Below are 23269 nucleotides of genomic sequence, written 5' to 3' on the forward strand. Positions count from 1 at the left end.
AGCACTCGGAACATCAGGGGCAAGAACATATGGTATTGCAATTTGGGAAGAAATTCCCTCAGCTGACATGTTATACCTGTACCTATAACAGTGTACCCAAAATTAGGGATGGGTGAAAAAAATTCATCTCCGTTTACAAAAAGAAGAAGGGGATAGCTACGCAGTTTTATCAGCAGTTGTTACAGAAGATGTCTTATTCAAGGACATCATATTATTAGTCAACATCATCCGATACCTCTGTCTTCAACTTGATAAGAGAGACTTCTTTCAGGAGTAACACAAGAACAAAAAGGATATCACCAACAAAAAAATAAATGACCCTGCTGATTATGGCATAGGAACAAAAGGTCCACAGATGCATTTTTATTGTGGAATAAATACATATGCATAATCTGTAAAGATCATTTAACATGAGCTCCTGTTTCATTCCTATCCAAGGTAATTTAGAGCATTCCTATTTTTATTGGTACCAAAGACTGTCCAGATCAGACAGGAGTGGTATCAAAATATAGTTAAAAACCTAAGCTTATGAACATGTGGATAATCCCATGTCCAAAATGCGACTTGTTATCCATTTTTCTGTGATGGGCCATCGCCAAATCTACAAAAATAAAATGCCTCTGAACTTTGTCGGCTCACAGTATCACAACACTGAATCATCCAAGTCGAAATGTTCCAGAAAAACTGCCTTAAAATGCTGAAGAGTAAACTAACCTAAAATCAACTTATTCAATTTCAGCTGAGACAAAGCAACGTTGCTTTCTTCCATTTACTGGACCGTTGATTAGATTAAAGTCAAAACAAGCAGGCACCATCAGGTCGCAGTATGGTAGGGGAGATCAAGGGGTACAGGGAGAGAGGAGGCTGAGGTTAATGGTAAAGAAACATGGAAGCTATTACTGATTAGTCTGTCAAAGGCGTAGAGAAATAGACAAAGCTATTGCTGATTTGACAAGGGTAGTCCCATAATCTGTTTATCATTGAAAACCCGGGAGTATTTTGATGATTACGTGGGGTGGTGAGTTTTTTATGACTTTAGCACTGGGAGCATGACCGTGATTATTCTGGGGCAGAATCTTTTTGAGATTCTGAACAGTGACTTTGAAACTGTGAAGATAGATCCCTGAGGAGTGAACTCAAAGAATGTGAGCAGCTTTCATCTACAGAGCATGGCTGTAATTCACAGCAAATACCAGATGAAAGGAACTGGAATGTACATGTACATTTTTATTCCAAAAGAAAACAGCCATGATGAAATTTGTTTTCTACAATGCCACCAATGACAGGGAGCTGGATCATAATTAAGCATCTTCTCTTGGCAGTTGAGTTTGACCATGTTATTTGTGACTATCCATTCTCTCAAACATGGTGATTATGAAAACTGGTAAACCGACAAATCTGAAAGACCGGCCATCATACCCACAATATTTCCCGCTTCACTTGTGATACACTCAGGGCTTCAAAAACTGAGTGAACTGTTACAACCATGACAAGATCAATTCAAACTGCAGGAAACTTCAATTGAACCCCTAATGAATCACCATGCAATTTTGAAACCTGATACAATGTCGTGACCTATGATAAGAAAGAAGGGGTAGGGCACAGCCGCAGGGCAATAAACATGGCTTTATTTTCCGCAGTTACTCCTGGGGGTGAAATGCTCTTGGATAAAAGACATCTTCTGAGGGTCCCTATATCATAGCAGATAACTGCCCCCTGATTCTAATCACGATATAATGGACTATTGTTACCTTTATATGTTTTGTATCAACTCGAGCAGCTGGTGTCAAAATGGCGCAGGCCCTCCCCCACATGATACGCCACTTTGGTAATATTACATGGCGGGCGATACAGGCTAATTTAATATTACACTTCAAAAGTAACAGTTTCTGAATCATAATGAGAAAACAATAGGACATTGTGAATGTTTATGCGATATGGCTCGGCAAGAGCAGCTGCTTATTTGATGGTGAGGACCTACGGACCCACCCCTCTCATTATCAAGAGAAGCATCACGGTCGATGAGCCTGGGCCCATCGGAGCACTCATTCTACCCACACCTAGGAGCCAGCGCTGCAGCGCTTCTTTACGAACAAGTCGGGCGTTAAATTAAACAGATGATCTGAGTGAATGCGGACTTGTCTGATCTCCAAATAAAACTCTTGAATTAGTTCTAAGTGAGCAGCCCTAAAGCTTGGGTGCTTGCCCAGGGACAATTCCCCAGCAGGAAAGCAAACAGACACTGTGAAGAAATACCCCAGACATTTCTGAGATTTGGTTCAGGAGAGACTGTTTGTGTCAGGAAGTGGAACATTTCACCCGCAAGAAATAAATCGGGATGATTCAGGGCCAAGGGGGTAGAATGCTTTGAGATTTGATTAATATCTTGGTCAAGGACATTGAAAATCTGACTTTTTTCCCCGTGAATATATCTTCTGAATATTGAAAATAATTTGGTCATCAGAACGGTAGTCTTACCTCTCTGAGCTCGAGAGGACAAACCACTCACCATGCAGATTTGCATCTGAACCAATAAACCTTTTCCTTTGCCTTACTATCAGTAACCATTTGTCGCTTGGAAAAAGTCAAAACCTAGATAGCAACAAAATTCGACACTTATTCAACCTTGATGGACGATATTGCTACGAAACTAACAGACACAACAATGCTTTCGGCTTGTTTTTCAAGCCTTTTTCCAGCTAATACGACAATATTTACAGGAAGCTAATGGAAATATGAAATTTCTCAACAAGGCTCTCAGGTGCTTTTACCAATGACAAATTTCGGCTCTTATCATAAGACACTGATTAGCTACTAATGAAGAAGCCAATAAACAGGGAGTGTGATCACAGAATAATTGTAGATGATGGCACGGCATAATCACCGTACAGGGACAGTACAAAGGCAACCCAAAAGCAAACTACGCCCTAATTATATGCATAGTCAAAGATCAGACAAATGCCAATCATTGTCACCTAATGTCACATGTCTCGTCTGAAGTCGCGGTAAAATGGCGGTAAAAGCAGACTTGTCCTGACCGGTAAAGAAGTGTAACGTAAGAAGTTGTGATATCTCAGTTAGGTCACTTATCATCCTGATGATGACGGCTACAATTAAGATGTGATCTTGTCCAATTGGACACGATACTCCATCAGGTAATGTTCAAGGATGGCGAAAAGCCCTGGTCGTCCCCTGACATCAAACTCAAACAATGGTTAGCTCCTGTGATAAAGTGCGCAATTGGTGTCAATATCGACCAAAAGAAGAACAACAATATACTTGGCAGACTGAAGAAATTGTCCATGGACTACAGGTCAGGTGGACATGAGATGGACTTCTGAATATGCAGCAGTGATGATGGAGTCCACAATGACCATGCAGACGCAACAAAAAAACTGCCGTCATGAGTAGGCTTACGCCTTTGTTGTTAAGGGGGATGGAAATGATAGTCCACAAGTGGAGGACAAAGGGAGTCACTAACAGACGAAAGGTCGGGACAATGTCCATCTTAAGGCTATTAGCGCTGATGATAAGGGCAAATATTGACCACAATGAATTATGGGATACTTCGATGTTTGATCGCGGAATAAATGAGAGAATATTCTTGTTTTCTTTTCTAGTATATTGACGACATCTACATGTCGTAGGCAAAGTTAGAGTACATTTGGATGGCAGTGCAACTTCAAACAATGGAAACAGAACTGTCCCAAATAACCTGTCATTTTTTCTCCATTTCAATGCCTTCAGAGCTGATAATTTGAAGTGATTTGTTACAAATATTAAATAGCCACTTTTTGAGAGTGAACCACTCCATGGCATTGACTGCAAAGTCTTTACGCAAATAGTCTAACCATTATTATTATAAGAATATGAATATCCTAAATGCAATTTCCAATGATCTCCTAACTTTGAAGCCATCTTTCATAAATCATACAGCATTTTGCATTTTGCATTGGAAAACTTAACGTTTGTGATATACATCTTCGAATCAAAGAGATCAAGCTCAGTGGTCGGACATATATTTCAAGGGTTAACCTGGCTTCCAAACATCAAAAGTTATTGGACTAAAAGTAAACTTTTCAAGTCAATCTGATTTCACAGATTCCTCTTTGTCGCCCAAAGGCGGAGTAGACACATCAAGATATCTAGAACATAGACACAGAAACTTCAAATTCCACAAAGGTGATCCCTAAGAGGTGTATTTCCAAAATATTGGGGGATAAGTAGTAAGCCTCACAGTGTCTGCTAGCGTAAGCAGACAGATTTTTCATCCCATGATTGGACTTTTGTCTCTTCGGATTACGCTCATGAGCTGAGTAGCCAGGAATTTGTCTTTCTTCCTTCCTTAAGCTCCTTACGACGTTACCGTCAGCGAGCCAGATTTCTTGTTCTTATCCCAGCAAATAGGGCATCAGTTAATTAAGGCAAAATGTCTTTTATCTCATGAAAGGTTAAACCTTTTACCATCAACACAGTTTTACCGCCCGTTATAATAGCCGTGAAAAGGAGAGATTAACGCCTATGATTTGGATATGAATAATTTTTTCATCCTCATTTCATGTACCACTTTTCGCAATTTGTTGCAAAACCAGACATGGATTTGAAACTCATATCCTGGTGAAGTCACTCATTGTTACTGCATTTAAAATATCTGATTAATTCATCAGGATAATATCCAAATCGTAATTCATCTAATCTTTCACAAATCACTGGTTATAGAAATTTCCTTTTTTAAAGTTTGTAGAGAAACCTCTAGAATAAAATTTACATTCTTTCAAAACAATTCCAGAGAAAACACAATAATGATAGCAGGTTACATGTCCATTGTGTCATGTTTCAATCAATATTGATAATTAAATAATAATGACTAAGATTATATAGGTGTCATACCTATATCTAGACACATGTTTTCCCCGTAGGCAGCACAGATCATTCAGATAAAGTCCACCACCTACAACTTGGACATGTTGAAAAGGTCACTGCACCAAATGCTTCAATCTGCCCAACTTCTTAACTTCCGTGGCACAAACTTTTTCGACATTTAACGCCCACAATTCCATTAGCCAGCAATGTTTCGGTGATAATCTTCCACCGATGAATTAGAAATATGATGTATTGTAGAAGTAAGATGGGACAGGAGTCAGTATGGTTACAGATTTCCTATTTTTTACATCTTGTCGAGAAAAGATACACGAAGTACTCTAGGATATCTCGATATTGCCTCTGATACGGCCACTGCCGCAGAAATCCTTCGAAGCAATCTCACGTCTGCTCCTCATTCGAAAAGAAGCAATAACCCAACGTCAAAGGATCACTCGGCAAACATCTCGAACGACTCGGAAGTCGGTAATTTACCCCCGACAATTTTTATCTTACCGGACCACAGCGTTGGTCAAGAACAAAGCAAACAGTACCAAACATCGCTTCTTTGGAAGAAAAGTTTCGACCAATCAGAGCCATGATAAGATTCTCTAATTACAAGTTCGGTGTCCAGCGTCTTTTTCGTTCCGCAACATCAAACGTGGCTTCTAACATGCATTTTCAGTGATTCTTTGATTCGCCGTGTTTTAATAATGACCGATGCTCCAGGTAATACAACAATTAATTGCCCGAGCATAAATAAACATGACATCACAGGAACGAGGGCGGTGTAATTTCTTCCCGAGGATTTCATTTAGTTTTCTCCTTTGAAGATTAGGTGAGGTTCGGTCATCTTGGTAAATGTAATTGAGAAAGTCCACTGTCCTGGCCGGACTTGCTGTGTAGATTGAGAAATCGTCTCCTGACATCAAGACTATCAGGAAACGGCTTGGAAGCTGACCATCTAATCTATTTATGTTCGGTAACTCGCACTAATCATTGCTTATTTGAGACCACTTATTACGAAAACAAAAGGACTCGTTGAAGGATGTCAGAAGATATGTCAAATCGGAAGGATGTGATATGGACAAACCATCAGACATTCTGCCAGGCATATTTCTTTTTTTTTCTGATGAGATGCCTGACAGGGCAACATCATGTCTTTTCCTTTACAGTTGAAATAGGAGGTCTTCTTGACCCTTGCGCATTAACACATGTTGATCACAGAAACCTCAAGGTGTAGTGAGTGAATGGCTCATTCTCTCATTTAAGGAAAACAAGTCCAAGACAATCGGTATCCCTGCCTTTGCCTTGGGACTTTTAGGAAATCATTCCACCCTTGAGATTGGGAGGGGGATGGAATGGTGGAAACTCCAAGGCCCTCATGATTTTCTACCAAGACTACTCTTACACAATACTTCTCATCCACTAAAAATAACCAGTATCATCAAAAAATATCTCAAGGGCAATCCATTTAAGTCTATTTAGTAACCCATCAAGTTACTATTTTCCTGATATTATTACTAACAATTCTATATATGTGAACAGCATTGAACGTTTCTTCAAAGCTTTTAAGGTAACAGGTTGCAAAGGAGTTAAAATGAGTACATTTAGCTCATCTTCAATATCAAAAGGTGGCTTCCATTTGCTCAAAGTATTTATAATAATGCATCGAGCAATGTGTTGAAAAGACGTCTCTGGCAAGACTTGGATTCGCAAATCATGATTATTACTATCTGTGTCATATAGGGAGCAAAGAAAATGGGATGGATATCATTTTGATGTTTTTAGACTAAGTTCTAGGTATGTAATTATTTTAATACTTTGTATAACCTTGGGACTTTTAGGAACCAAGTATGGGTAATTATCTTTTTCCATAATTTGTGGACATAGTGTGTCAGGGAGGTGAGAAAAGTTAACTCTCTATCTGCTTACAGCGCGACTTGAAACTCAACAATGGAAATTTAGCAACATCAGTTTTCAAATGTTCATTCCAAATGCCACAGACTGACTTGAGAAAAGATCACATCAGCTATCCGGAAAAGCTTTCAAGAACAGAGCATAATCTGTTTTCCATAATTTGTGAACAAAGTGCATAGGGAAGTGCGAATAAATCCTAGTCTATCTGCTTAGAGCGCGACTTGAAACCAGCCAACGGGGGTCGCCTTTGAAGATTCGATCAGACTCATGATGGAAACTTAAAGGGTTTTAAATGAAGATCCACAGAGGCATGAAAGAACACAGGCGATCAAAGGAAAGATTGGTTGAAAGTAAAGAAATTCAGCCGAGCGAGGGGAGAGCCCGGTGACTGAGCACAAAATTTTGTAGCAGAGTACGCAAGTTTTCAAAAGATTACACGAGATCTTGGCAAGATTTTAAAGAGAATTGCCTTGGATGTCGTCGCCTGGAAGCAAATCCTCCACACAGATTTGAGAGATTTGAGAAACTTGACTTGGTCGATGTGATCAGCTGGGGAGCGAACCTCAGTGTCTAACTATCAGGGATCAGCAAACAATTGCAACCATGCAGTTCCTACCACAATTGACAAATCTCCAAACAAACACATTACATGTAGCAACAGATTTTGTCAGTTAGCTATCACTGCCACCTTTTGGCAATAAAGTCCCTCATTCTAGATGTAATCACTCTTACTTGTAAAATATCACACAAATGTTATCTAACCTAGTGCTCATTAATGGAGTCAATCGGAGATTGTAGAAATCATGACATCTTTGTAGGCACGACACCTATGATTTAATGACTTTTCCCTTTTTGAACAATCAGCCATCGGTATGACAAAGATATCTGTAAGGGTTAGAAAGATTGCTGCATTGAAGTCATCAGTAGGAGGTCGGCATGGGTCCATGGTATAGGTAGCCAATTAGACAACCCTTGTAAAACGGTGTGGCAGCTATTACGGACGAAACCGAACAAATCGCCGTGCATCATATTTTCATCTCTCAGATTCTGATTTGACCCAGTGATGAATAAAAACCATTGTGCAAATTGTGATGTAACTAATTTTCTTCTGAAAATCTCGGTAAGCCTTGAATCAAACAATTACAGATACGGGACAAGTGAAGCAAGAACCGGAATGCTGGGGATACGTCATGTGGAAGACGAGGCCCGCGGTACGCTTTGATCCGGGCAGCCCCGCGCGCTGGCAATGGTTTGTACACATCTCAGTATTCGCTGACTGGACGATATAATTACGCAGGACCTAGTCAAGAGGGATTGTGGACTGGAGGATTTTTCACCGAAAGATGTAATGAAATCCTGTGGCAATAGACAGCAGAGAGTAAACAAGACTTAGTCCAACTAGATATGAAATCGAGTAGAGCTGGTCTCAAGATGACTTGATGAAGTTTTTTGTACAAAACAGCATGTACATGTACTACTGTCTCCGACCAAGTAAGACTGGAACTCATTTCACTTTGTTCTCAAAGAACTTCTTCAGGTACATAGTTATAATTGTCTACTGTTGGCATAATTATAATTGGCTCCAAAGTCGCGATCAAAGCGACCGCTTCGGACAGGAACAATCTCCTAATTAAACTGGTTTCATCGTCGACACAATAAAGACGGCAATGTCAGGCTGGAAACCTATCATTATCTACCGATCGAGCCAATCGAATCTTCTAAGGGGAAAAGTGAAAATCTCAACCGGACCACCTCCAGATTAGCAAAACCTTGAGGATAAACCATCAGGATATGTCATTTTCCGCAGAGTATCCAACGCACTTTGACCAACTGCCTAGTCACCGCAAAAGATCGAAGAAATTCATAACAATTTATGGACAATGATGGTAATTATTAGTCCAATTTACGAATCCGGCAAAAAAAATATTAGCCTCCGAGAAAAAATGTGACATGTCCCTGAGATGGGCTAATGAAGTAAATGTTGTGGAAGGAACAAGTCTGGAAGTAAAAAGTGGTTTCACCTTTATAAAGGTATGATTTTAATGGTTCAGGTACATTGTTTACATTCGGCTGATAGCTATCGATGTCCATGGACATTTTCCGTGGAGTTATGGTTTTGACTGTATGCGGTCATGATTACAGTAAGCTTTCAATAACCCAAAGTAGAATATTTCATTGATCACATCTAAAATCTCAGTTATGATCCCTATAGTAACCAAATTGAAGCAGTAAATATGTGTAAACAGAAATTCAAACTTCAATCACTTTGTTTTTCCATGAACAAGATATCCCACAATCATACAACTAATTTCATCTTTTACGAGGTTATTACTGCTTAATTTAGAAATTTCTTTGGAGTTTTCGCTAAATATAACCCTCGCCAAGCCCACGAGATCCAGGCCAATCCAATTCTCACCTCCACTGACCTTCATTTTCTGTCACAGACTTGTATTTTACAGCATTTTGCGCAGGTGTGTCTTGCATGGTGACGCACTTCCGTCATTGATTATTGACAATAAGCATGATTCCAGACCTTTAAGTGGAAACATGATCGCAAACAACGTCATCAATAACCAACCACATCACCCTATCCTAGGTACGAATTTGTTATTTCTAACTTCCTTCGCACATCGACGGTAATTTCTTAGGCCAATCAGGAGCACAACAAAACATGAAAGTGCTATAATGGGAATTTGAATCAAGAAATAACTCGGTCCAAAAAAAGATTCTTCACTATTTTCAGTTGCAAATATAAATATAACTTCAATTAAGTGCTATAGAAGTTAGACTTTATATCCTCAGTTACAAACCAAAACAACCAAATAAGGCACTGAAAGCCTTTTTACTCTTACATTTTTTTACATAGCCCCACATCAGAACTGATAATAAGTATTTTATTATATCAAATCATCCAAGAAATAAGGAAAGATAATCAGTTAAGAGCAGATTTCAACTCCTTTGATTAAAATTTAATTAGAATATTACTAGAAAAATATTCCCAGATAAAGCAATATTGAAATGGTTCCTGTGTCCAAACAACCTTTCGATTATCAAATGCGACCCATCACACCAAAATGGGAGTCACATTTGTGGCATATGGAGTTGTCCACATTTTTCGTCTAGCTTAGCTTATCAGCCTTATAAAGCCATGAACAGCGCCACTAATGACGAGACACAAATCATACGGACTGCCCTTAATATACACTGAGAGAGTAATGAATGCAATATCTCTTCCGAAGTCCCACAACAAAGAAGCACTCAGGACCTATCACACACTTATCGCAATGGCGTATTTACCCACAATTCCTATAACCCGACGCCACAAGGAGAAGAAAGTTTGTGCCATAAGGAAAGAGCAATTACTGCCTTTTAGTCAGTGGTCATCACTTCTCGACAACCAAGGGCCCAAACGGCACCGCAATCATCGAAATTCTTTCTCGCAAATGAAAGTGGTGAACCCTGAGGAATCCCGCCTTTGAAATCAAATATTTTAACACACGGCGATGACAAAGTCAAACAGGGCACTGTCACAAGCGCCTTTGTTTTGGCAACATCTGTTTTTTTCTTCCGTTTAATTGAAGGAAAGTCTACAGGTCTTCAAAGTTGTACGCCATTGCTAGGGGTGTCAAAGTAAACATTTGAAACCTTTGCCATGAATGCGAGCAGACGACACTAGAGCAGAAGATAGCACTGGATCAAGGAACGCCATCGCAGAAGGGGCAGGGGCAGGTGCCGTATGAGATGAAATGCATTATAACTATTCATTATCTTCAATTTCAAAGACTTGAGATTTTTTCATAGTTTCATTTAAATTGATGATGAGTTGTATTCCCCCTCTGGGGGTAAACCGCGTCACCACTTGACATGCGTGCACTGGTGACAATATTCCATCTGCGCTACATAATTAACACTAAAATCCCTGCGACCTAAGTGCCCTACAATTAAAAACATCCCGTCCGCCTTTTGTTTATCCGAGTCTTTAAATGTCTTCTCACATTCATGTCACCATTTGAGATGTCGTGGAATTAATATTACATTTAATTTCTAAAACATTGCTCCAGGTCTGAGCATGATTCAATGGGTGTCAACTGAGCCTTTGAGTGCGTCAAGAGAAATCATCTGGAATATGGGTGCTATAATCATCAACTAGCATTACATGCTTTTACTCATTTTGCAGCCGCAATCTGCCAAAGGAAAGCCGTAAATCTTCAGAAAAGATAGAGTGATGATCAGCCAAAGTCATACCAAACTCTAAAATCACAGTGATGACTATTTTATGACCTGCAATATACTTCCTTAAGTGTTTAAATTGTTATGAAAGTTATTTTGTGTTGTTAACAGTCACCTTGGTCACTTGGCACCGTCCTCAGATAAAAAGATACACAAACCTAGCTCCATTATCAAAAGCATACACGGAAAGAACACACAAATTACAAATTGCAGATGACTATGGTTATGCTTTGAAAAGTGCTCCATAATCATTGGCTTTGCACAATTTCATAAAAACAAACTCAATTATAAATAGAAAGATTGTAATTCTAGTCGCCGTTATAAAACATAAAATGGATTGGGTGAATAGTGTTATTTGATAAGTTGTATTTCTATTAATGATTTAGAAACAGTACTTGTAGCTATGCCATGGGTGTGGCCAGATAGGAGCTGCTGTTGTCTGAAAACGCAAACGGTCTGATTTCATAGGGGAGGCTGTCCACAGATGCTGTAAACACTAGCACAAATTATGAAATAGATTTGGTCGTAGCATTGGTCCAACATAATGCATGTACAGTACATCAGTTGCATGTGCAACCTTGGCACTGCTTGCCTTCACACGGTGCACAAAAAATCCACCCACTTCTTAATCTAATAAATAGGTGAATAACCTTCATCGAAAAACAACTAGGGAAGCCCCTTGACAAGGAAACGAAAAGATAGAATTACTTGTCCACCTCTGGTCAGGAAGAAACCCTTCAAAATCATCACATACGGAGAAATATGTATACTTCTAGGAAAATACAACAAATTGGTGAAAATTCCCAAGAAACTGCTTTCAATTTGTTTGTAAGTATGTTTTCATGTTTTGCTTTTGGGGTGAAACAGCCCCGAGCAGCAAGGCAAACAAGATTAACTCGTGTAGAAGCTGTTTTAACCTCAAGCCATATAACTCCCTTTTATACTCAAGGTTCTCTGACCTACATCAAGGATGTTCCAGCACTTTCAGTCTCTGAATATCGAGGACAGTTTCGACATAATCTGACCAATTACTGTTTATGCAGTAGAAGGAACTGTTACAAATGTAATTGACAATTTGTTATTCCTTTGTTTTAATAGCTTTAGCCCTGGCAACTTCAAGGAACTTGGCAATCACTTCAAAGGTGGCCATGATATCAAGGACTTGTCCATGACCTAATGTCCTACACTGTTTTTGGGTGCGACGTAAACATCACCTGACAAATGTTTTTCATAATCAAGTGTGGATATTACACATTATGACATATTTCAAAACTAAAATGTGCAGTCACACCATATAGGTCAGTAATATTTCTCGGGGAAAACACAAATCAGGTTTATAAAGAAATCGATCCGCTTCCTCAAAGATTTAATTTGCATATATTACAAAAGCTTCTTACAATGTAAAGCTAAGCTCAATCATAACAGAGGATTCTCTAACTGGAGGTTGGCTATATTAAAGGATATCAAGAAATACAAAACTGCAAAACCAGTTGAGAAAGTTAAAGCAGGGATTCAAGAACTATTATCATACATGTTAATGGGATTGTGGTAGTGCTATTGAAAAGTTATACATGGTGCCTCAAAAACGTGTCATTAGCATTTTTGTGAGGCACCCTGTGGATTAGAAGTTTTGAATAAGGGAGGGAAAACCAAAGAAGGAAGATGCAAACTGCCTAAACCTAGCTACCACCAAGAAGTGAAGAATCCTAGAGTGCGTGGACAGAATTGAAGAAACCTAAAAGCAAAAGTTAAAGTGATCTTAGCCCGGCCTTTTTGCAAGGTGGGAAAAGAGCACACGATAGACTCAAGGAGGACACAACCTAAGACCTGTGCTAGAAAGAACTATGGAAAGGTTAGTTGAGCATTCGATGACAAATCACTTACCATGAAATGTGTAGTTGGTCCCTGGAAAATATAACATGACAAGAAAATTTAACGATATTTCAAAATTGGGATCACCAACTTTTCATTTCTTGAAGCGGAGTGGTTTGCTTCATCATGTTCATCAATACGGGAGTTACATTTGACTCCTGCTCTCCGCTTTCAACTTATAAACATCAAATTTTCTTCACCCAGGAGTGCCTTGCTTCATCAAATATCAGAATCAATTTTGACCGTCCAATGAACCAGATAACTTATAGAATTTAGCTTGATCAAGAATCTCTAAGTCAATTCCATACTGACTTGACCAGAGTGGTTTCAAAGGTATGGCACTGAACTTGAAATCAATGCAGAGAAGATTATTGTCAATGAAGGATGAAACCTACATCAAATGTTGTTTCAGAAACATAATCACTGGCATATAAGTATTCAATTTCCTGGGACTTTGGTATGGACTTAATAGCATTACAGGCTTAGTGCAATCCTAAGAGAATCAAGGCGTCGGCCATCTTTAATAAGGATGTCCGCCATCTTTGTTAGAGCTAATATCAGAACCAATCAAAACCAAGGGCTGAATAATGAAACAATGGAAATGAGAAGCAGCCAATCTTGAGAAATTGAAAAGATAATCTTCATGGTAAGTTAAACTTTAAACAACCATCGAAATTTAAATAACCATCGAAACCCAAAATGGCAATCTGCAGACATCCTTGAGAAAATGGAAAGATAAACTTGAACTTTGAAAAATCATCATCGCAATCCAAAATGCCAAATTGGCTTAAACTGAAGTTTGAAATGACTGACAAGTTGTCAAGTTGGTGGCAAAATGTGAGAATTTGAAGGATTCAATGAATAAGGTCAAAACTTGGCAGAAATCGGTGTGATTATTGTTACCTGAATAGCCAGAATAACGAATGGTGTGGCCACACTGTCCACCATTTCCTACGAGCTCACCGTGGAGTAAACGTGTTTCAATAATCATTGGTTGGTCATCTCGTTGATGAAAACGTTACAAGTCCGGAGAACCCGTGTGAAATCTGACCTTGATTTGATGAAGAGTGTGACAATTACGGAGATGACCCTTGTACCATTCTAAGGATGCTGTCACGCATCCAGCCGTAGTCGCCAGAATGCCATAGGAATACTACCATGTTTTCTAATCATACAACATTTTATGCCACCTCGGTGATGACATGAACACACCTGGTACGATTTTTCTCCGCGGAATATTTTCTCCGATTACCCAAGATGAGGCGAACAATACAAAGACAAGAAGATCGTGCAATTTCCCTTGTCACCTCTTTAATTTCATAGTAGAGAACGAGAGTGTTGTCTCATTAGAAGTAGAGAACTGTGGAAATTAGCCCATGATCTCACCACTCCAGCGACAAAAAACATGTTATTTAGAACCATCCAAGAACAACTACAATTGATACATGCGGATGATTGCGGGCGAAAGTGGCAAAGCTACAATTACATCAGCGTGTGTTTGCTTTGAGCTGCGCTACCACAAAAACATCACCCAATAAACCGAGTCGGATCCTGAACAGAAAACATCCCTGTATCATCGATCATCATCACGTTTGATCCGCCACTGAACAAACCCAGGAACCGTCTTGCCAACATGCTTCTATCAACAGATTTGCCCAATTACTCTTTGCTCTCACTTTCGGCATTTTCAGGACTTCCGTATAGTATTTACACACGGCTCCACCACGAATCATAAATCAACACACCTAGAACTTTGATATCTTCATGGCCAGAGCAACTGTCATCATCTGTGTGGACGTCCCAGGAGCAAAACCAGTTGCAGTCAGTCAATGCATCATAATATCTCAAAAGATTCAGAGAAGCTATTCCAGTATTTTTAAGAGCTCAAAGTTAGCATCCAACTGAGTGCGGGCCAAATAAAACACACTAGTAAGTGACAAGTTCTGCTAACTATCAAATAAAAGTCCTCCAGAAAATATTTTTGATAGTAGTTACCACTGACATTACCTCCGAAAACTCTACTGAATTTTGAGAAATCGGGGGAAAGATTCATACCAATGTTGTGTAATTTATCATGAATCTTCCATGATACACTGACAAAAAATGGGAAATTGTCAAGTCAAGCTTCTGCCAACCTCAGGTAAAAGAACGAGGCAAGTGCACCAACTGATATTACTGGACATGACCGGCAAGTCCATGCTGCATAGAATGACAGCCAGAGTGACGGAAGCCACTAGTTTCATGCCAACACCATCATATTACACACCTATCAAGTGTTACACAAAGAACACCCCAGTCCACTTCTAAGGAAAGATCCTTTCCACAGCTTTTTTGTCGGAAAAACTAAAGGAGTCAAATTAGGATGATCCGAACTCATCACCGCACAAGATTTGTCATCAGGATTAAAATTAGGCATATTTCGCTATCTAAAGCCAAACCGTTTTCGAAAGATATTCTTTTAGGAACAAGAGTGCCAATGGCCAGTCTCTGTCATAGGAGAGCAGGCCACTAATTGTTTTCTGCCAACTGCCCTGTTTTACCAGCATCAGCAACCTGAGTCATCCCAAAAGGGAGCTGACCTTCTTGTGCCATTTGGTCCGTTTTAACGTTCTTGGAAATTTTTGAGAAACTTCCATCTCCAAACTAGAGAGCCAATGAGGCAACCTTTTGTCAATGAGAAGCTGACCAGTCCCCCCTCTGCACTGCGGCATAAATCTAGTAACCCGATTCAACCAAAGAGGACCAGGCCTTCTTCGGGCGGTCAGATTAAGTTTGCTCTTCAGATTTTCGCCAATAAAGCTTGTTTTTGTGATGTCTCCTTCTTGCCTATTAGGTTCTTGAACGATATTTCGCTCATGCAGTAACAATCAAGAGTCGATTTTCAACTCAAATTCTATTTTTCCTCCATCACGGAGCTACTGCTACCTTTCTTTCTCCTGGCAAATGTAGCCATCTGACTTTCCTTCCAATCGCCATTCGATGCTGCAGTAGTGTCCATCTGTCTCTGGACAAACTCGTTCAACCCTCCAGCCCTCAACATGTCCACCGAGATCATAATAGCCACTTCATTAAATTTGATAACAGGATCAAACGCCCCAGTGATGTAATCTCATCCTGATCAGTTGACTATTCACATAATGTCCACAAATTATCCATTTAAACGGATTAGCGCCTGTGGTCGGTTTGACCAGGAGATGACCATGACCACATGGACATCGTCTTGACCAATGGAGTACTGCCTCAAGAGACTATGAGATGTGGTATGGGAATAAGAATGACAAGTGTGGGGCAGCGGTAGCGCGATAGTAGACCGTTGTCTCAACTGCCAGAAGTGGTTAGAGAACAATATTTTCTCATAAAATGTCTTCTCTGAGTGGTCACTGTTATGCAAGGGTTAACAGATGAGACTAATCATACAATAGGGTCAAATGTCGAACAGGTCATGACATCATTGTCCACACGATTCCCTGACGCCCATCTCGAGACAAGTCACAAGATCGCCGACAGCCAAAAGAGCATAGCGTTACCTCCAACGTCTTAATCAGTGAATAAGACCAACGCTACATCCGTATCGCATAACCTGGCTGTGTTTGACGATAGATAGTTAACAAACGCCGTGCCCGCACTTGATACAAAAGGACAAAGTATTTCATGTGTTGAGGCATGAAACTGAGCGCTCATTAAAAACTTTGGAAGTTGCCTGGAGATTCCTCTGATGGATCGAGACACAGTCAAGTAACCCATGGCTTGGTCTACAGTGCGTTTCAAATAAGTTGACTGTAACTACCTTCTGCATGACACTGTCACTTGTTAGGTAGCGACATTTTTGACAAGTTGAATTGACACCAGTTATGGCCAAGCTGCTACTATTCTTAGTAGTAATGACTTCTATTCCCATCAAAGTCCGCATTTTTCGATGTTACCATATTTTGAGGCAAACAGTTAGGAGGTGCATGTGTTATCATTCCAATGGTAAGTTTTCGTAATGCTTGTGATAAAATTTTATTGCTAATGCCATTGTAAATACAACAGAAAACTGCACTTGATTAAATTTCAATTTTCTAAATTGGGAGATAACTGCACCTGCTATCTAACACATTAAAAGATAAGGAACTCAGGATGTTCTTATGACTTCCTGATATTACTCGAGACAAAATTTGTTGGAAAACACAGCGTTAATCAGAAATCTCATGGCAAACTTTACTCAACCAGAGTTTCAAATGTCAACCTTTGAAACAGACGACAGGCAAAAACACTGTTTTGTTTTGAAATTGCGTTCTAATTACAGAACAAAGGCGTGGTGGTGATTAAAACTTCTAAAACAACAGAGGCTGGGAAAATTCCAGAAAGCTATGCTACTTCGTGATTAGGTCGATCAAAGGGCGCAGGAATTGGCCACAAAAAGGACAAGTATCTTACGATATCATCTGCTTTTCTCAAGCGAGTCAGAAACTAAAGGAAGATGCGAGGTCATGAAAATTTGGAAAATGGAAAACTTCTGGAAGAAAAAAAGGAAAATAGAACAATTTTAAAAGTTCTTTCTGTTCTGAAAGGATGATATTTTGAGGCATTTTTTGTAAACACCCGGTGTGCCACCCTGGGTCCACCACAAAGCATTGATTGAATGTTGTTGATGAATAGCTAGAAAACCCTTCTGTCGCACTCAATTTTCCCCTTTATCCCTATGCAAGAAGTTGTCCTACTCTTGCCTCAAAAGCGAAGAGCCATAGTCAGAACACGATACAAGATACAAAGCTACATACATGTATATGTACATTAGTGTCCTTTTTTTGCTCTGAAAAATCTAAACATAGCCCTACCCCAGATAAGATTTACCATATGCCATAATGTAACTCACTGTTTCTCCCTATACACAACCAACATATCATTCCGCCACATTTAGGGTGGCATGAAGAGTAAAACAGAGGCCAGCCTCTTGTGTGATTATCGAGCCAGTGGAACATTCTAGAATCCGGCTCTTTGTTTTTCTGGCTGATGCAGTATACACTGAAAGAGGCGGTGTAACGTAGAGGTGTCAACCAGGCAGCCAATACACAAAGCTTAAAACAAATAAGTGTAACACGTTCTCATCCTCAACATTTCTCCGATTTTCCTACCTGTGATGTTTGTCTTGTTATCACATTGCAAAGGTTAGAACAAATATTCTCATCACCGCCATTCCATGACTTTTGGACGGGTGGTCTATTATCTGGCTCGGGGCCTAGTGTGTCGAGATGCCCGTCCTTGTTGTCGGCCAAGGTTAATCATTTAAGGTCGACATTCGTAGTATTGACTTAAGATTCTCAGCTAAAGCCTCCTCCTGAAACCTATGTCGACAATCTGTATGCACCCCAGTTCCCAACTTCAAACATTTAGCCCCTTGAAACTAAATGAAGCAAAAACGACCAAACCGAGGCGCTGCGGAAAAACTACCCTTGCATCGTCAATCTAATTTGTCCACTAGATTAGCTACTTCTATCCTTCTTTGATCTGTACACTTTCAAAATGATCGGCGCAGCTACAAGATGGCAGTGTTTAACTTTTGCTCGCCATTTCTGGCGAAACATTAAACTCGAAAATGAACTTTGCTTTGACAGCGGTAGAAACACAAACAGAGGCGAGCTAATGACCACTTTCAACCACCGACGCTCCCTAAATGCATTTCAAAAATCGAAATCAAATTATAAAAAAATTGGCGAGCGACTTGAATTAAGGCTGTCATAATGAGCCTTGTCTCTAATTAAAATGGTAATTTTGAGGAAGTGAGTTTTTTTCAATTTTTTTCCCGATGATCGTTTGAGTACAAATTTCATCATTAAATTCTTTAGGGAAACTATCAACCAACAAGGCAAGAATTCAAGCTGCTTTAATTGAAAACTACACCTAAATGTATATTTTCATCTGGGCGGGAATATGATGTATTAGGCTACCGTGAACTACCAAACTTTTGCCCGGGTTTTGGGGTGAGTTGCAAGAACAAGCAAGAATTGCAAAAATAAAAGTTGGTGAAATATTTTTCTAGAAAAATTCAAAAACGCATTGTAAAAGAAAATTTGGCTGATCTCTTTCCTTATATACTCTGATCATGGGTTGAACTAATCTTCCTCGATCTGTTTGGTTGCTCTCCTCTCTGTCTACGCCAAACCAATGGTTGTTTTTTTCAGCCAGTACTGTATCCTGAAGCAGTATTAAAGACACAGGGCAGAGGGAGTATTATAAGTCCACATAAGTCGCATATTTTATCAGACAATCTTCCATTGCCGACATCGATGTGAGCTGCCGTATTGATCATGTGTTTTTATTTCCCCTAGCTGGTTTGAATTACAAAGTATACCGGATCAAACTGGATTAAATATTCAAATCAAAATCAAAATGAAATGCATGGTTCATGTATGGAGCTGAAGTTGATGCTGCAATTTTTATAAGATTCAATCCGAGGTCACTTAGAAGGGTTAAATCGATAGACAGAACGAATTTGTTCCCAAGGTTGACAGACAAAGGAGCACATCATAACGTCATAATAACCATTCTCATCGCAAAAGTGCCCAAACAAACATCCAACAATTTGACTACCGGTACTTTTCGCCACAAAGATTCTTCTCAAAGTCAAAGAGGACGTCATCTGAAGTCCTCCGCGTCTTGTCAAAGCATCATATTTTTATCAAACGGACAGAACAGGACACAATCGGGAAAAATCGCCAGCAACATTTGTAAAATGACGCCTTATAGAGAAGCATCAACAAGCGTTGACCATTTGTGATTTTTCTCTCCTTGTGTATACCGAATATGTGCCACAATGCCTCTAATGAGAAGACAAACATCAAGAGGTTAAGACGCTCGGTCTTGGTATACAAAAGTGGGAAGCTGTCAGAGGAAGAGTAACATTGGACGGATGAAAGTAAGGAGGTGTCAATCCTAGACAGCCAGCTCCAGACAGGAAAAGTTGATTTGGGGGAGTGCAAGGGGCTTGATATTGATGGCCGTTTCTTTATACGGGGACAGACGATTAAATAGATGAATATAAGCAAGTATCTATACTTGATATAAGGGGATAAGACTGAACAGAAAAGGCTTAAACATTGGTGATAGAAGTGAAAGCAAGGTCACTTCGGTATTGTTGGGTATTTGAATATATCATAAATTCCCCTGGAGATTTCCTCGTCATATCAATTTCACCAGAAAAATAATATCACGTTGCACAAAAACATGAAAGGTCGCGTAATGTGTACATTTGTTGATTGACAACACTGAGATCAAGCTCTTCATCCCACGAGGGATTCACCAAATCGCCATGACATGATATTAGCACCATCAGTGCAGAGCGGTCTCATCTGTCCGTATTGTGCCGACCATACGTGGCCGCCTTGCTCGGCATGGCAGAGTACGCCGCGCTCTTTGTAGGTGACCCTTGCTCCCTCAGGGTGCAAAAGTAACAATACATAAAGCTACGTCAAGCCTGAACAATTAAAGAACCAACAGGGCCGCCATGCGCATGCTGCCATATCATACAAGTAGCGCTCCCAAGGGCAACCGTTCCACTACTGTAAAACGAACTGACTATTAGCCACAATAGGATCTCGAAGAAGGGAATGACATTCTTATAAAGTTACCAAATACAACAATAACTAGCTCATTTTTACCTGGCGAAACATGAAAACAATTAGAATAGATTTCAGTCATGTCTTGGCTCCATTTCACCTTTGTGGAGTAATGGCAGTGGTTGGACGGATACTGTGACAAAATTAACTTGGCTGCTCACCGAGGTGTAGCAAGCGCTATCCAATTAGGAGACAAGTTCCACGGCGATATTAACGTTACACGGTAATTAGCGTTTTCTCGCTAACCTTTGTCTTGGAAAATGTAAACAAACCATTCTTTTCTGTCAAAGGGTGAATTTTGTCGAGCAACACTCGCGTTTCCAGTCTCATTTAGATGTGGCTGCAGGCACAACTGAAAGTCGCTTCCATATATTAGACAGAGGAGCAGGGGACGTTTGAAGCACCAATGAAGACGTTTTCAATGGGTGCCGAGTCTAGAAGGATCTCTCTACAAACACGCAAACTACCTAAGCGCCGTCAAAATCAGTGTAATTCCCAACGGCAATGGAAGGTCCTTTTGACAGAATGCGTCTTCATGGTTGTTCAGACAACAAGATTATATCATGATATTTGCCTGATATCATTAAACTGGTTGGAGAAATGACTCTGACCCTGGCTTGGAAATCCTTACTCCTACACGATTAAAATACTAGACAGTGAACCTCAAAATGTTGTGAAAGAGGTAATTGTAAGAAAACAATTTCAAATTCTGTTCCTGCGGTGTAATCAACTTCCACCCGTTCATTTTCAATAATAAAACATAAATCTCTAAGCTTGACATTCATTTCACTATCAAAATGCTATCAATTGTGAATGACAGGCTGTTTATAAAATGTTTTTCATTGAAATATCCTATTTTTTAACAAATTTGCTATGAAATTGCATCTGAAAGATGATTATTTCTGAAGCATTGTTGTATCAAAAATGTTCAATTATGCAAATTCAAGCAATCATTAATACCCAGGTGTTTTATTGAGATTCTCAAAGTGGCATCATGGACTTTAAATGACATTATAGTGCCAAGCCTTTTTGGCATTTGACATTAAAGCATTTGAAGATACACAGCTACACCTAAGACTTGGGGGTGGGCATTTGCTCCTCTGGAGCAGCTGAGGCCATGATAAAGTTTCTAAACATGACGAGAAATTGAGAAAGACAGGTCATGTCACATGATATTTTCATCAATATCATGAAAGCGATTCCGAGTGAACTATTGGTTCGGTTTGTAGACATATCACTGATTAATCCTTTTAGCTGGTCAATGGACAGAACAATTTGATTCAGCAATCTCCAACGACTAGGTCAATGTTGACCAATACAGAGACGAGTTTCCAACACTGACACAGGTTTGGAGATTGTGGTTCATCAATAGGATGCACATGTCTTGCCCCAAGCACTTGGCCTGCGGGGAGGGGGCCCTATGAAGATATTTCCTTTCCACCATGCGGTGAGCCAAATTTGATCCTTTGTTACAACAGGTCACAATGCGAATAAATTTTTGATCTCCACATTAAAAATTTGCCCAAATCAGACATAAGCACCCTCAAATTTTGTTGACCTAACAGAAAATTGTTTGAATACTCAAGACAAATACAATATGAAAATGTGATAAAGCGAGCAAAGATCCGCCATCATTAGTTCACTTTGTAGTTCCCAGATGGCAGCACATACCCAACCAGTCAATTCCAAAGATAATAACTCTGATTTTCCTTTGAGAAAAACACAAAACAACGAGACAGAAAATCATTTCAGTTTTGTAATTTCCATTTGTATTATTTGTAATCTCAAAGTAGGTCTTATAAACATTGGGTCCTAAGATCAAACGATTTAGTTAGACTAGTCTGGGTATGGGGTAGGATAAAACTGCAAAATATAAAGTTAAGATGTGATTCCAAGTCTGCCTCTCAGAACTTTGTCGGATAATGATGCTGAAATGCTCATTATACACGCAAGAAATATTACCAATTGTATAAAGATATGGCGAGTTGATATATAATGACAATGGGAAAATAGACATCTTTAACCCTTCATTCTGGAGGACAAGGGCAACAACTGCCTTCTTCTTATCTTCTTCTTCTTCTTCTGCATTTGGAATTTTTGAGGTAATCCTTAAAAGTCGGTCTGTTTTCTGTAACGAACTTGGCAAAATTCAACTCCTTCCACTTTGTTTTAACGGACTTGAGATTCTCGAAACTGACTTATTCATCAAAATTTTCATTATTTCACTTAATTTCAGACTTGTACTGGTACCAAAAATATATCCACATTATATCATTTGTTTCAATGAATACACACAATTCAAACATTACTGACAGGAAACATTTGTGTCGAAATCTAAAGCCTCCCGTAAGAGTTTTTACAGGCCAAGGCATCTTTCTCAAACTGAGGAACCCCTCACCCAATGCTGTCCTGACAGGACACAGCAGTTTCCAAGCCAGATGCCTGGCGTGTCTGTCTGCCATGTTTCTTTACAAACCCAGCCACAATGATAGGGTGGCTAATGTCAACATTACACCACAATGAGCAAAAGCGCAGGCTGCCATGCAGAGATTTCGTTTCATTATATTTTCTCAACACGGAAGAAATGACCGATTAGAAATTTCCATCCTGAATAAACGCATGCATAACTTGAAATCATGAATTATAAAGAACTCAACATTTAAAAAAAGTTATTCAGATACCATTTGTTATCGCAGTATAGGTCATTGGCAGGAGTTTCACAGTTTCCATGATCATGGCTATGTTAACGCTGTTTTCATTGTCAACTCATAACTATCATTCACAGATAA

At 39.5% G+C, this 23269-nt stretch overlaps 1 protein-coding gene across 9 annotated transcripts in view; it reads right to left on the minus strand.

Annotated features, from left to right (window-relative positions):
- Positions 1-23269, minus strand: part of LOC135489670 (transcription factor 7-like 2) — a 212262-nt gene that overhangs the window by 51622 nt on the left and 137371 nt on the right. For 8 of the 9 annotated variants that reach the window (XR_010447198.1, XM_064775176.1, XM_064775168.1 and 5 more), the window contains exon 6: positions 12895-12915. The exons of the other annotated variant lie outside the window; for it this stretch is intronic. Coding sequence is in view for 7 of the 8 variants with exons in the window: in XM_064775176.1 (XP_064631246.1) it covers positions 12895-12915 (21 nt within the window). In the remaining variant the exon portion in view is untranslated. The remainder of the gene's footprint in view (positions 1-12894; positions 12916-23269) is intronic. 9 annotated transcript variants of the gene reach the window in all.

This window comes from Lineus longissimus, chromosome 1 (assembly GCF_910592395.1).
Source record: "Lineus longissimus chromosome 1, tnLinLong1.2, whole genome shotgun sequence".
Classification (NCBI taxonomy): domain Eukaryota; kingdom Metazoa; phylum Nemertea; class Pilidiophora; order Heteronemertea; family Lineidae; genus Lineus; species Lineus longissimus.